The sequence below is a fragment of the Macaca thibetana genome, chromosome 19 (genome assembly GCF_024542745.1).
Source record: "Macaca thibetana thibetana isolate TM-01 chromosome 19, ASM2454274v1, whole genome shotgun sequence".
Classification (NCBI taxonomy): Eukaryota; Metazoa; Chordata; class Mammalia; order Primates; family Cercopithecidae; genus Macaca; species Macaca thibetana.
In genome coordinates, this window is record NC_065596.1 from 24,053,501 (window position 1) to 24,066,507 (window position 13,007).

The 13,007-nt window shown below is 55.7% G+C and overlaps 1 protein-coding gene across 2 annotated transcripts; it reads left to right on the forward strand.

The window, feature by feature from the left end:
• The first annotated feature begins 252 nt into the window (after nt 1–252).
• PLPP2 (phospholipid phosphatase 2) lies at nt 253–12,054 on the forward strand. Of its 2 annotated transcripts, none has more exons than XM_050771189.1 (6): nt 253–404; nt 3,869–4,020; nt 4,289–4,566; nt 10,601–10,658; nt 10,907–11,083; nt 11,567–12,054. In XM_050771189.1, exons 1-6 carry the CDS (start codon nt 353–355, stop codon nt 11,711–11,713), a joined length of 864 nt encoding a protein of 287 aa, XP_050627146.1. In that variant the 5' UTR covers nt 253–352; the 3' UTR covers nt 11,714–12,054. The 2 variants fall into 2 exon arrangements, with proteins under 2 accessions (XP_050627146.1, XP_050627147.1); XM_050771190.1 differs by having other exon boundaries at nt 280–363.
• Nucleotides 12,055–13,007: the final 953 nt, after the last annotated feature.

Consider the following 13,007-nt stretch of genomic DNA (forward strand, 5'->3'; position numbering starts at 1 on the left):
TCCCCCCCCCCCTCCCCTCCGCTCCCCCCCCCCTCCCCCTCCGCTCCGCTCCCCTCCCCTCCGCGCCCCTCCCCTCCGCGCCCCTCCCCTCCCCCCTCCCCCTCCCCTCCCCGCCGCTCCCCTGCCCTCCCCCTCCCCGCCCCTGCCCTCCCCGCCGCTCCCCTCTATTCCCCTCCCCAACCCTGCCCTCCCCGCCGCTCCCCTGCCCTCCCCTCCCCTGCCCTCCCCGCCGCTCCCCTCCCCGGCCCTCCCCTCCCCTCGGCGCAGGGCGGGCTCTGCACCCACGTGACCCCGCGGCCGGGCCGGGACGCGACGGGACGCGCTGGGACCGGCGTCGGGGGTCGCGGGGACCATGCAGCGGAGGTGGGTCTTCGTGCTGCTCGACGTGCTGTGCTTACTGGTCGGTAAGAGCCGCGGGGACCCGGGCGTGGGGGGGACCCTCCCGGGACGGACACGCCCCCGGCTCCGCGCAAGTTTGCAGGGGAACGGGGAGGCCGCACGCCCGGGTCCCTCCGAGGCCCAGACCTCCCTCCGCGCCCCCCACCGCGCGCGCCCTCCCGGGCCCCGGGGTCCCCGCGTCCCAGGCCCGGGGGGTTGGGGGTCGCGAAAGGCCCGGGGAGCCGGGACCGGCATCCCCCGCCCCCGCAGCAGGAAGTCGCTGCCTCCCCTCCTGCCCCGCCCGGCCTGGGCGGTGATTCACGCGGGCGGCGGCCCGGCGGGCCCGGGAGGTGGGTCCGCGCCTCCGCCCCTGGGGTGGGCGCTCCCTCGACCCTGGCACCCAGTGCGTCGGTGGGATTCGAACCCCTGCAGTGCGGGGAGGTCCAGCCGCCCTCCCGGCTCAGGCGGGGGAGACGCTTGGAGATAAAGTCTGGGTCCCAGGCTCGGGGGGTACCGGGAGAACCAGACCTGTCCGGCGGGTTTGCGGGCAGATGGGGGGAAGGCCCCCCTCCCGCAGGGTCCCGGGAACAAAGGCCGAGTGTTTGCTCTGTGGCTGAACAGACAATGGCCCCGGAATTCTATCCCTGGGGGTGTCCTCCCCACCAACGTGTTTCCTGCTTCTCTGCCATCTCACAGCAGGGCCAAGTCCTCTCACTCCCAAAGGAGACCCTTTTTAGGGGGGGGGCCAGGTGACAGCAATAAGTCCCTGTGGGGTGTCTGCCAGCCTGGGTGCCATTTCCTGAGCACCTATGGTGTTATTTATTTAAACGTTTAGGTGGCACTTTCTGTATGCCAGGTACTAAGCAACATGCAAATAACGAAAACATTTCCCTTACAACAGCCTGTGAGGGAGGTGCTGAGTCACCTGCTGGAGGCCACACAGCAGGGGGAGGCCACACAGCAGGGGGAGGCCACACAGCAGGGGGAGGCCACACAGCAGCGGGAGGCCACACAGCAGGGGGAGGCCACACAGCAGCGGGAGGCACAGCCGAGATGGGGTTGGGTGTAGCTGCTGTGTGCCGGGGTGGTGGCCAGGCCAAGTGCACCTCCGTTCTGGAAGCTCGCACACATCACAGTTCAGTCAACACTGAGGTTCCAGATGCTGGCATGAGGGCAGTGTGAGGGCGGGAAGGCTCCCAGGGGGCTAAACGAAGAGAAGGTGTCTGTCCTGGGGACCCCAGGGAGAGCTTTCCAGGCAGAGGGAAGCCCGGCGTCCATCTGAGTCTCTAGTTGGAGTTGCTGGGGCAAGGAAGTCGGAAACGGAGGCTAACCTGTGTGAGCCTCTGCCTCAGGAGAGCTGTGGGTAGGGGCTGGACTCCTTCTCAGCATCTTGTAACCCTGACTTTCCACCCGGCTGGCAACTGCAGGAGCCTTCTCCAAGGCCTCTCTCCGCCCTTACAGCAGCTCCAGCCCCTCCTGCGCAGGTTCTTAATCCCAGCTCTCTCCGCAGTCCTGCCCCAGTGCTTGCCTCTTCAGCCACTGTCCCGCCTCCAGGCCCCGGCGCTGCCCATTTTTTTTTTTTTCCTCGAATCTCGCTCTGTCGCCAGGCTGGAGTGCGGCGCGATCTCGGCTCACTGCAACCTCCGTGTCCTGAGTTCAAACGATTCTCCTGCCTCAGCCTCCCGAGGAGCTGGGACGCCACCACGCCCAGATCATTTGTGTATTTTTAGTAGAGATGGGGTTTCACCAGGTTGGCCAGAATGGTCTTGATCTCTTGACCTCGTGATCCGCCCGCCTCGGCCTCCCACAGTGCTGGGATTACAGGCGTGAGTCACCGTGCCCTGCCTGCCCATTCTATTCTGCATTCCCTCCACCATTCTTGCTCTGTGAGGCAGACCTCTGTTTTCTTCACTGGATTATTTCCCCAGACTTCGCCAGCATGGAAGGTGCACGGTGTCCTAGGGCCCTCGACGTTGGCATGTGGGGAGGAGTGTGTGGTTCCCTGCCCCTCCACTGACATTCAGAACTTAGAAAAGCCACACCCGTTTGTACTTGCCCTGCTGGGCCAAAGGATGCCCTGCCTTGGTTTGTCTCTGGGGTAGCCGATGCGGGCTTTGTCGTGCACCTGCCCCATGGAATAGGGAGCTGCCCTCCGCCCCTGTCCTCCGTCGCTGACTCAGGGCCCCCAGGAGCCCCAGTGCCATGGCAACACCTTCCATAAGTGGCTCTTAAATGTATCTTTGATCCCTGAGGCCAGAGCTGGGTCTGTCCTGGTCACCACGTGGCTGGCCCGTGGCCTGTCATGAGGATCGATGAAGGGGCAGGTGTGTGAACAAAGGCCTCTCAGCTGTGCCCCTTCCTTGGTTTTTTCCTGACTTCTCTGGCCAGTTTTTAGGTTAAAATAAGTCCCGCCTGATTTTAACAGATGTTTATTAAACATCCGCTCTGGCCAGGCCCTGATCAGGGTCCGGGGACGGTGTCCTGAACACGACAGGCCCCTCCTGGTGCCAGTGGGTGGATGGGGGAAATTAATGTCAGTGTCCCACCCGTGACTGCGTAATTCCACATGGGATTTGCACGTGGAAGAGGGAAAAAGAGCAAACCTTTCCTTCTGTGAGAGTGACGCTGGCGTGGACGGTCGGGAGGGGAGATGAAACTGAGAGTGGAAGTTACTCAGAGCTACTCTGGGGCCTGGCACGTAAGTTAGAACTACTTTGGGGCCCGGCACATTGGCTCACACCTGTAATCTCAGCACTTTGGGAGGCTGATGCTGGAGGATCACTCCAGCCCAGGAGTTTTTGACCAGCCTGGTCAACATGAGACCCCTGTTGCTACTTTTAAAAATTAAAAAAAAGGCCGGGCGCGGTGGCTCACGCCTGTCATCCCAGAACTTTGGGAGGCTGAGACGGGCGGATCACGAGGTCAGGAGCTCGAGACCATCCTGGCGAACATGGTGAAACCCCGTCTCTACTAAAAAAAATAAAAAAATTAGCCGGGCGTGGTGGCGGCGCCTGTAGTCCCAGCTACTCGGGAGGCTGAGGCAGGAGAATGGCGTGAACCTGGGAGGCGGAGCTTGCAGTGAGCTGAGATCGCGCCACTGCACTCCAGCCTGGGCGACAGAGCGAGATTCCGTCTCAAAAAAAAAAGAAAAAGAAAAAGATATTTCGTGCAGAGAGAAGTGCCTGTTCAAAGGCCCTGAGGTGGGTGTGTGCTGGGTTTGTTCAAGCAGCAGAAAGGAGGCTGTGAGGGTGTGAGGGGAGAGGGCCTGGGGAGTTTGTGTTTGTCTGAGGGGGATGGGAAACGGAGTGTTACTTGGGCCTCCCACGTGCTGTGGAAAATCTCTTCCTTGCTGTCTGGTGGGAGCAGAGGTGGGAGGCCTCCAGGCCAAGGCCCCAAGGCAGGTGCGTGGGGCCCCAAGGCAGGTGCGTGGGGCCCCAAGGCCCCGCTGGTGAGAGAACCTCACAGCTCCCAGGCTTTTCCTCCCCACCAGCCTCCCTGCCCTTCGCTATCCTGACGCTGGTGAACGCCCCGTATAAGCGAGGATTTTACTGCGGGGATGACTCCATCCGGTACCCCTACCGTCCAGATACCATCACCCATGGGCTCATGGCTGGGGTCACCACCACGGCCACCGTCGTCCTTGTAAGGCAGGAGGGGCTCAGAGGGGCGGGGACGGGGATGGGGTGGGCACAGCTTTACCCTGGGGACCTGACTGGGTGGCACAGCCCTGCCCTGGAGGTGTGTGGGGGGCTGGGGGACACAACCTTGCCCCGAGTGGTACTTGTGGGTAATAGGACCCCCTTTAGAGTCCTCAGCTCTCCGGCAGCTTTGGGGAGGCCCGTGGGGAGGAGTGAGGGTTCCTGTGGCTGCGCCCCCCGGGCCTGAGGCCCTTCAGCTGCCCCACTTGCAGGTCTCGGCTGGGGAAGCTTACCTGGTGTACACAGACCGGCTCTATTCTCGCTCCGACTTCAACAACTACGTGGCTGCCGTCTACAAGGTGCTGGGGGCCTTCCTGTTTGGGGCTGCCGTGAGCCAGTCTCTGACAGACCTGGCCAAGTACATGATCGGGCGTCTGCGGCCCAACTTCCTGGCCGTCTGCGACCCTGACTGGAGCCGGGTGAACTGCTCGGTTTATGTGCAGCTGGAGAAGGTGTGCAGGGGAAACCCTGCTGACGTCACCGAGGCCAGGTGCGTGTGGCTAGCAGCCTTCACTCTTGGGGGGAATGGGAGGTGAAGACACTGGGAGGCAACAGGCAGCTGGTCGGGCAGGAGCCAGACCTCAGGGTTCCGTGGGCCCTGCAGACACTGGGAGGCAGAGGGGAGCAGGCTCTGTCTCCGTCTCCCCTAAATTTCACGCTCTGCCCTTTTCTGCACTATCTTTTTTTTTTGAGATGGAGTCTTGCTCTGTTGCCCGGGCTGGATCTCAGCTCACTGCAACCTCTGCCTCCTGGGTTCAAGAGATTCTCCTGCCTCAGCCCCCCTAGTAGCTGGGATTACAGGCGTGTACCACCGTGCCGGGCTGATTTTTGTATTTTTAGCAGAGACGGGGTTTCGCCATGTTGGCCAGGCTGGTCTCGAACTCTTGACCTGGTGATCTGCCCGCCTCGGCCTCCCAAAGTGCTGGGATTCCAGGCGTGAGCCACCGCGCCCGGCCTTCTGTACTACCTTCTTACTATCTCTACTGATAAGTCCTTAAATTTTTCACCTAATTGTTGTCCTTTTTAAAAACTGAAATAAAATTTGTGTCAGATAAAATTCACAGTTTTTTCCATTTTAATGTGTACAATTCATTTTTTGTACATTCACAATGTTGTGCAGCCATCTCCTCGCCCTAATTCCAGAATATTTTTGTCACATCAAAAAGAAATCCCACAGCCTGGGGAACATGGCAAAACCCCGTCTCTACAATGAATCAAAACATTAGCAGCCACGATGGGGTGCACCTGCAGTCCCAGCCCCGTGATGGGGTGCACTGCGCTCCCAGCGACTGTGGAGGCTGAGGCAGGAGGATCCCCTGAACCCGGGAGGCAGAGGCTGCAGTGAGCCAAGATCATGCCACTATATTCCAGCCTGGGAGACACAGCGAGACCTTGTCTCAAAAAAAGAAAAGAAAAGAAAAGAAGAGAAAAGAAAGGAAAAGGAGCCCTTGTGCCCATTAGCTGTCACTCCTCCCCCAGCGCCTCGCAACCACCACCATCCTGCTTTCTGTCTGCGGATTTGCCTGTTCTTAATGTTTCATATAAATGGAATCATACGCTAATGTGGTCTTTTGTCTCTTTTTCTTTTTCTTTCTTTTCGTTTTTTTCTTTTTGAGACAGAGTCTCGCTCTGTCGCCCAGGCTGGAGTGCAGTGGTGCGATCTTGGCTCACTGCAACCTCCGCCTCCCAAGTTCAAGCGATTCTCCTGCCTCAGCCTCCACAGTAGCTGGGATTACAGGTGCCCGCCACCATCTCCGGCTAATTTTTCTGTATTTTTAGTAGAAACAGGGTTTTACCACGTTGGTCACTGTGGTCTTGAACACCTTACCTCGTGATCCACCCACCTTGGCCTCCCAAAGTGCTGGGATTACAGGTGTGAGCCACCATGACCAGCCCCTCTTTTTCTTTTTCTAATTAAAAAAATGGCAAGGGGGCCAGGCAAGGTGGCTCACACCTGTAATCCCAGCACTTTGGGAGGCCAAGGTGGGTGGATCACCTGAGGTCGGGTGTTAAAGACCAGCCTGGCCAACATGCTGAAACCCAGTCTCTACTTAAAATACAAAAATTATCTGTGCATGGTGGCGTATGCCTATAATCCCAGATACTCGGGAGGCTGAAGGAGAGAATCGCTTGAAACTGGGAGGCAGAAGTTGTAGTGAGTCGAGATTACGCCATCACACTCCAGTCTGGGCGAGAGAATGAGACTAAAAAAAAAAAAAATGTGTTTTGCCTCCTGGGTTTACGCCATTCTCCTGCCTCAGCCTGCCAAGTAGCTGGGACTACAGGCGCCCGCAACCACGCCCGGCTAATTTTTGCATAAGTTAGTGCATTCTTGTATGTTTTTGAAGTTCATCCATGCTGTAACATTCGGTCAGTTTTTGCTTTATGTATTTTGGGATTCTGTTGTTTAGTATATTTACCTTTATAATTGTTATATCTTTTTGATAGATTGACCATTTCATCATCATAGAATGATATATATGAGTTTTGTCTCAATTTTGTCTTGATGTCTATTTTGTCTGATATTAATATAGCTATTCTGGTTCTCTTTTTGTTACTGTTCGCTTATAATATTTTTTTTTTCCATTCTTGGACTTTCAACCTGTTTATGTCTCTGACTCTAAAGTAAGTGTCTCATACCTAGCATAAGATTGGGTCATGTTTTTTAATGCATTGTCCAATCTCTGATTTTTTTTGAGACAGAGGCTCACTCTGTTGCTCAGGCTGGAGTGCAATGATCTCAGCTCACTGCAGCCTCGGACTCCCAGGCTCAAGCCATCTTCCCACCTTAGCCTCCTGAGTAGCTGGGACTACAGGCATGTGCCACCACATCCAGCTACTGTTTATTTTTTTTGGTAGAAACGGGGTTTTGCCATGTTGCCAAGGCTGGTCTTGAACTCCTGAGCTCAAGCGATCCACCCACTTTGGCCTCTTAAAGTGCCGGGATTACAAACGTGTGCCACCGCACCCAGCCAGATCTCTGACTTTTTACTTTGTGTGTGTTTGTGTGTGTGTTTTTTTCATTATATATTAATCTTTTATTGAATTAAGGCATTTGATTAAACTTTGACTTTTAATTGGAGAGTTTATTTATATTCAATGTAATTCCTGATAAGGAAGGACCTCTGTCATTTTGTTTAGGTTTGCTTAGGTTATTCCTTCTTTTTTCAATTCCTCATTACTGTCTTTTTTTTGTTTTGCTTTTAATTTTTTTTTTCTTTTACAGATGGAGGTCTTGCTATCTTGCCCAGGACTCGAATTCCTGGGCTCAAACCATCCTCCCGCCTCTGCCTTCCAAGTAGCTGGGACTACAGGGATACACCACCACATCTGGCTGGTTTTTAAATTTTTTTATAGAAATAGGGTCTCGGCCGGGCGCGGTGGCTCAAGCCTGTAATCCCAGCACTTTGGGAGGCCGAGACGGGCGGATCACGAGGTCAGGAGATCGAGACCATCCTGGCTAACACGGTGAAACCCCGTCTCTACTAAAAAATACAAAAAAGTAGCCGGGTGAGGTGGCGGGCGCCTGTAGTCCCAGCTACTCGGGAGGCTGAGGCAGGAGAATGGCGTAAACCTGGGAGGCGGAGCTTGCAGTGAGCTGAGATCCGGCCACTGCACCGCAGCCTGGGCGGCAGAGCAAGACTCCGTCTCAAAAAAAAAAAAAAAAAAAAAAAAAAAGAAATAGGGTCTCACCATGTTGCCTAGGCTGGTCTCGAATGCCTGGGCTCGAGCAGTCCTCCCGCCTCAGCCTCCCAAAGTGCTGGGATTACAGGTGTGAGCCACCGAGCCTGTTCATGCTAAATAATCTTTTTCTTTTTTTTATTCTCTTTTTTTGAGGCAGAGTCTGGCTCTGTTGCCCAGGCTGGAGTGCAGTGGTGCAATCGTGGCTCACTGTAGCCTCCACCTCCTGGGTTCAAGCACTTCTCCTGTCTCAGCCTCCCAAGTAACTGGGATTACAGGTATGTACCACCACGTCCAGCTAATTTTTTGTGTTTTAAGTAGAGACAGGGTTTCACCATGTTGGCCAGGCTGGTCTCAAACTCCTGACCTCAGGTGATCCACTTGCCTCGGCCTCCCAAAGTGCTGGGATTACAGGTGTGAGCCACCACGCCCGGCCGAATAATCTTAATTGACCTGTTTTCTTTCTTTGTTTTTTTCCTTTCTTCTTTTTTTTGTTAATTGACCTATTTTCTTTGTTTGCTTGAGTTGGAGTCTTGCTCTGTCACCCAGGCTGGAATGCAGTGGTGTGATGTTGGTTCACTGTAACCACCGCCTCCTGGGTTCAAGCGATTCTCCTGCCTCAGCCTCCCGAGTAGCTGGGATTACAGGCTTGCGCCACTGCGCCTGGCTAATTTTTGTATTTTTAGTAGAGATGGGGTTTCACTCTGTTGGCCAGGCTGGTCTCGAACTCTTGACTTCATGATCCACCTGCCTCAGCCTCCCAAAGTGCTGGGATGACAGGTGTGAGCCACCGCGCCCGGCCAATCGACCTATTTTAAAGTTCACTGTCTCTTTTGCTTCCTCAGACCTGCTACTGAGCCCCTCTCAAGTGATTTTCCATGTCAGATAAATCTTTATTTCGTTCCTTTTATAACTTCTGTTTGATATTCTCTGTTGGATGAGACAATGTTCTCATATTCCTTTGGCTCTCTAAGCATTTTATTCATTTATTTATTTTTACTTTTCTTTTTTGAACATATTTTAAATGGCCAACTAAAAGTGTTTGTCTAGAACCCAGGCTCGATGGCACACACCCGTTGTCACAGCTATTTGGGAGGCTGAGGCAGGAGGATCGCTGGAGCCCAGAAATTCAAGTCAGGCCCTCTCTTAAGAAAGAAAGTTCGTAGTAAGTCCAACATCTGGGTGTCCTGAGGGACAACGTCTATTAATTGATTTTTTTTCCTGTGTATTGTTGGCCACACCTATGTTTTTCTACATGCCTTGTAGTTTTTTTTGTTTTCTTTTTTTTTTGTTTTTTTTTTTTTGCAGATGGAGTCTTGCTCTGTCGCCCAGGCTGGAGTGCCATGGCGCGATCTCGGCTCACTGCAACCTCCGCCTGCCCGGGTTTAAGCAAATCTCCTCCCTCAGCCTCCCGAGTAGTTGGGATTACAGGCGCCCGCCACCGCGCCTGGTTTCTCCATGTTACCCAGGATGGTCTCGATCTCTTGACCTCGTGATCTGCCCAAAGTCCTGGGATTGCAGGCATAAGCCACCGTGCCCAACCTGTTTTGTTTTGTCTTAAATTGGGTGCTTAGAATATTATAATGTAGCAGCTCTGGAAATATGACCCTACCCCCTCGCCGGGTTTGTTCTTGCTGTTTGTTGCAGTGGTTATTTGTTTAATGCAAAGTCTGTATTTTTGTCCCGCGGGGCCGTTTCTTCCTATTCTTTTAGCCTAGTGGTTGTGATAGGACAGAGATTTCCTTCAACATCTGAAACCAAAGAAACCCACAAAACCCTCCCAGAGTTTGTAGAAGGGTCTGTGTGCATGTGGGGTCAGCCTTTCCATGGTTCAGCATGTTTTCAACTCTTAGCTTTCGCTTCCTGTGTGTGCAGAGCCTGAAGGCAGCCAGACGTGAGAGCTTCGCTGAGGGCCCTCGGGCCCTTGCAGGCCTCTCCTGAGCTCCTGCACAGCTCTGGTCTAGGTTCCAAGCCCTCATCGCCCAGAGCGTTTTATTCCCTGGCCTTTCCCCCTGCTCTGTTTGGTTGGTCTGTTGTTTGCCTCATCTGCTGTCGCTGGCCCCAGGCAGCAGAGAATCATAAATGTGTTGTGAATGTTTCCTCCAGATGTCTCCCAGGTCGTACCTCAGCACCGCAGAACGTCCAGTCAGGTGAGATCAAGGCTAGCCCTTGAGCCATACTCCCGTCCACAGTTGCAAGTAACGTCTGTTCTTGGAATCTGTGCTGGGCATGTGGTCTGTTAGTCTGTTATCCTCAGGCCACCACCAGTCTAGGCAGTGGGAGAGGGACCAGGATGAGTTAAAACACCACAAAGCTGTTTGTTCTGAGATTCGGCCGGTTTGTCTCGATCAAGTCGTCTGGTTGCTGCAAGCTTTTGATTAGTCCCAAGAAAGTTGATTGTGACTTTTTGGCCATTTTTCAAAATTGCTTTTGAAGTTTCTTGCTCTGTTTTCTGTCTTTCGTTGATGTCTTTCACTGAATCTTGAATTTATATAGAAAGGAGTCTTCCCTCAGGTCCGCAGATGGGAGAAAATCCTGAAAAGAAACACAGTGAGAACGAAACTGTGGTGTCGCCTGCTTGCCAGACACGATTGTCTGCCCTGGGTTTTGGGTTCAGGCCTCAGGGTCTTCACGGATGAGGCGTCTCATGCCACAGCCCCAGTCAGACTCTTATTCTGTTATCAGATAACTGGAACAGAAAAGGGGAACAGTTTCTGCTACTGGGATTTGACTACATCTAGCAGCAGCAGCCTCCGTGTCGAACCCTCCTTTCTGTGGGAGGGGCGGGGACAAGGGGGAGGTTGGAAGATGCTGAGAGCCACCTGCTCCTTCTCCTTCCTCAGGCTGTCTTTCTACTCGGGACACTCTTCCTTTGGGATGTACTGCATGCTGTTCTTGGCGGTGAGTCTGTTCCTCCAGGGCCTGCTTGTCGGGGGAGCCGTGGCTAAGTCACTCCCTTCCCTGGACCTCAGTTTTTCCAGCTGTAAAATGGGTGGGTAGTGGTGGTGATGGGGGGCTAACTGATTTGTTTATAAAAACAGGAGGCCCTGGGCTGGCCGGTGTCTGCCTCAGGCCTCAGTGCTGCCATCTGTGCGGTGGGAGGGGAGCGCCGCCAGGCGCACAGGCTAACGCGTCCTCTCCCCACCCAGCTGTATGTGCAGGCGCGGCTCTGTTGGAAGTGGGCACGGCTGCTGCGGCCCACAGTCCAGTTCTTCCTGGTGGCCTTTGCCCTCTACGTGGGCTACACCCGCGTGTCTGATTACAAACACCACTGGAGCGATGTCCTTGTTGGACTCCTGCAGGGGGCACTGGTGGCTGGCCTCACTGTGAGCTTCTAACCCTAACTCCATCCCCTGTTGTCCAGAGACCCCTCCCCACTCAACCCTCATCCTGCCCCGGGCACCCTTGCCCCACCAAGTCCTTCCCTGGGCCTCGTCCATGGCAGTCCTCCCTGGGACCCCTCCTTCTGCCCCCATTTCACCCCGGGACCCCTTCCCCCCAACCCCAGTCCTTCCCTGGACCCCCCTGCATCCCCCATTCCTCCCCTGGGTCTCCTTCCCGGGCACCCCAGTCCTTCCCTGGACCCCTGGCCCTACTGCAGTTCTTCCCTGGGCCTGTCAGCTCCCGAGTGCTCCCCACTGGTCCTCCACTAAGTGCACTCCCTTCCCACCCCAGGCACTTTTCCTCTCATTGCCCACCGAGGCCTCTCACTCCCACCTGGGACCCTGTTCATCCCCCTCCTGCTCATGCCCATGTCCCTGGTACCTGGCCAGCCCTCTGCCCGTTCTCACCTCTCTCTGCTCTGCCAGGTCCGCTACATCTCAGACTTCTTCAAAGCCCGACCCCCACAGCACCGTCTGAAGGAGGAGGAGCTGGAACGGAAGCCCAGCCTGTCACTGACGTTGACCCTGGGCGAGGCTGACCACAACCACTGTGGCTACCCGCACTCCTCCTGAGGCCGGACCCCGTCCAGGCAGGGAGCGGCTGTGAGTCCAGCTGAGGCCCACCCGGGTGGTCCCTCTGGCCCTGGTCAGGCACTGAGGGCTCTGGACGGGCTCCAGGAACCCTGGGGTGATGGCAGCAGTGAGCTGGCTCTGCTGCCCCCGCCCAGCACTGGACCAGGGGTCTGGGGGTGCCGGGTAGCCTCAGCATTTGGAGGGGGACCTGTTCCCATCGGTCCCCAAATATCCCCTTCTGTTTATGGGGTTAAGGAAGGGACCGAGAGATCAGATAGTTGCTGTTTTGTAAAATGTAATGTACATGTGGTTTTTAGTAAAATAGGACACCTGTTTGACAAGTGGTCTCAGCGCCTCTGTTGCTTATGGCCATTCTGGGACTGCGCTGCTCACATCAGAGGGCTCCCCTGCTGGGCTGGGCGGCGCTCGGGTGCCAAGCACACTCACCTGCTGTGACGGGAGAAGACGGAAGCCCGGCCCTTGCGTTTCTCCAGCACAGCGCTGGGGTCAAGGGTCAGGTGGATCAGCCCACACGGGGGACACTTCACTGCGGAGAGGGCCCTAAACAAAAGGCTCTCCGGTGGAAGGGCCCAGCCTCCCCCGGGGAGGCCTCCCTGGAGGGACTGGAAGGCCTCTGCCCCAGGTTCCTAGTAGAGGCGTCTGAACGGAGGCACCTGGGCTAAGCGTGGCGTGAGTGAGCACGTGGCTGGACCCACCCAGGGCCTGGGTCCTCGCACCAGCTGGGCACCGAGTCTGGGTGCGGAGGACAGTATCCCTGGGGGGTCCGCTGGGTAGAGCCTATTGTCAGGCCTGAAGGATCACACACAGGATTTTCGCCTCAGCCCCCTTCTGAGCCCCTTCCACAGGTTCGCCCAGCCCTGTGTCCTTTAGGCCCAAAGCTGGTCTCTCTGGCTCGAAGCCCTCCCCTCCGCTCATGTCAACCCCCGTGCACCTGGGGGCCGCGCTTCTGAAACGGGTAATTCAGGGGCCGGTTTCCCTGAAATGATTACAGAACACACAGAGCTTACTTTTTCGATGGAGGGTAAAGGGTAAATTTGTTTTTGTACAGTGGGTGACTTAAGTATCTGCCAGCGTTTCACTTGCACCTGGAACCTATCTTAGTCCCCAGCCCCCGCAGGGTGTTGCTATCAGGCCTTAGCCTACGGTGAGGGTAATGTAGCACTTGGGTGGGGGGCGGTGGGGGGCAAAGATGCAGCCTGGGGGCCCCACCCTAGGGGCCAAGATGGGGGAGACCTGCCCTTGGCAGACGGGAAGGAAGGAAGGAAGGTGACCC

What these genes read in the sequence shown, in the direction of transcription:
- PLPP2 (XM_050771189.1), top strand. Translation starts at nt 353, where the DNA reads ATGCAGCGGAGGTGGGTCTTCGTGCTGCTCGACGTGCTGTGCTTACTG. An exon ending in ACTGCATGCTGTTCTTGGCG is followed by an intron (nt 10,659 to 10,906) that starts GTGAGTCTGTTC and finishes CTCCCCACCCAG; the next exon opens with CTGTATGTGCAGGCGCGGCT. An exon ending in CACTGGTGGCTGGCCTCACT is followed by an intron (nt 11,084 to 11,566) that starts GTGAGCTTCTAA and finishes CTGCTCTGCCAG; the next exon opens with GTCCGCTACATCTCAGACTT.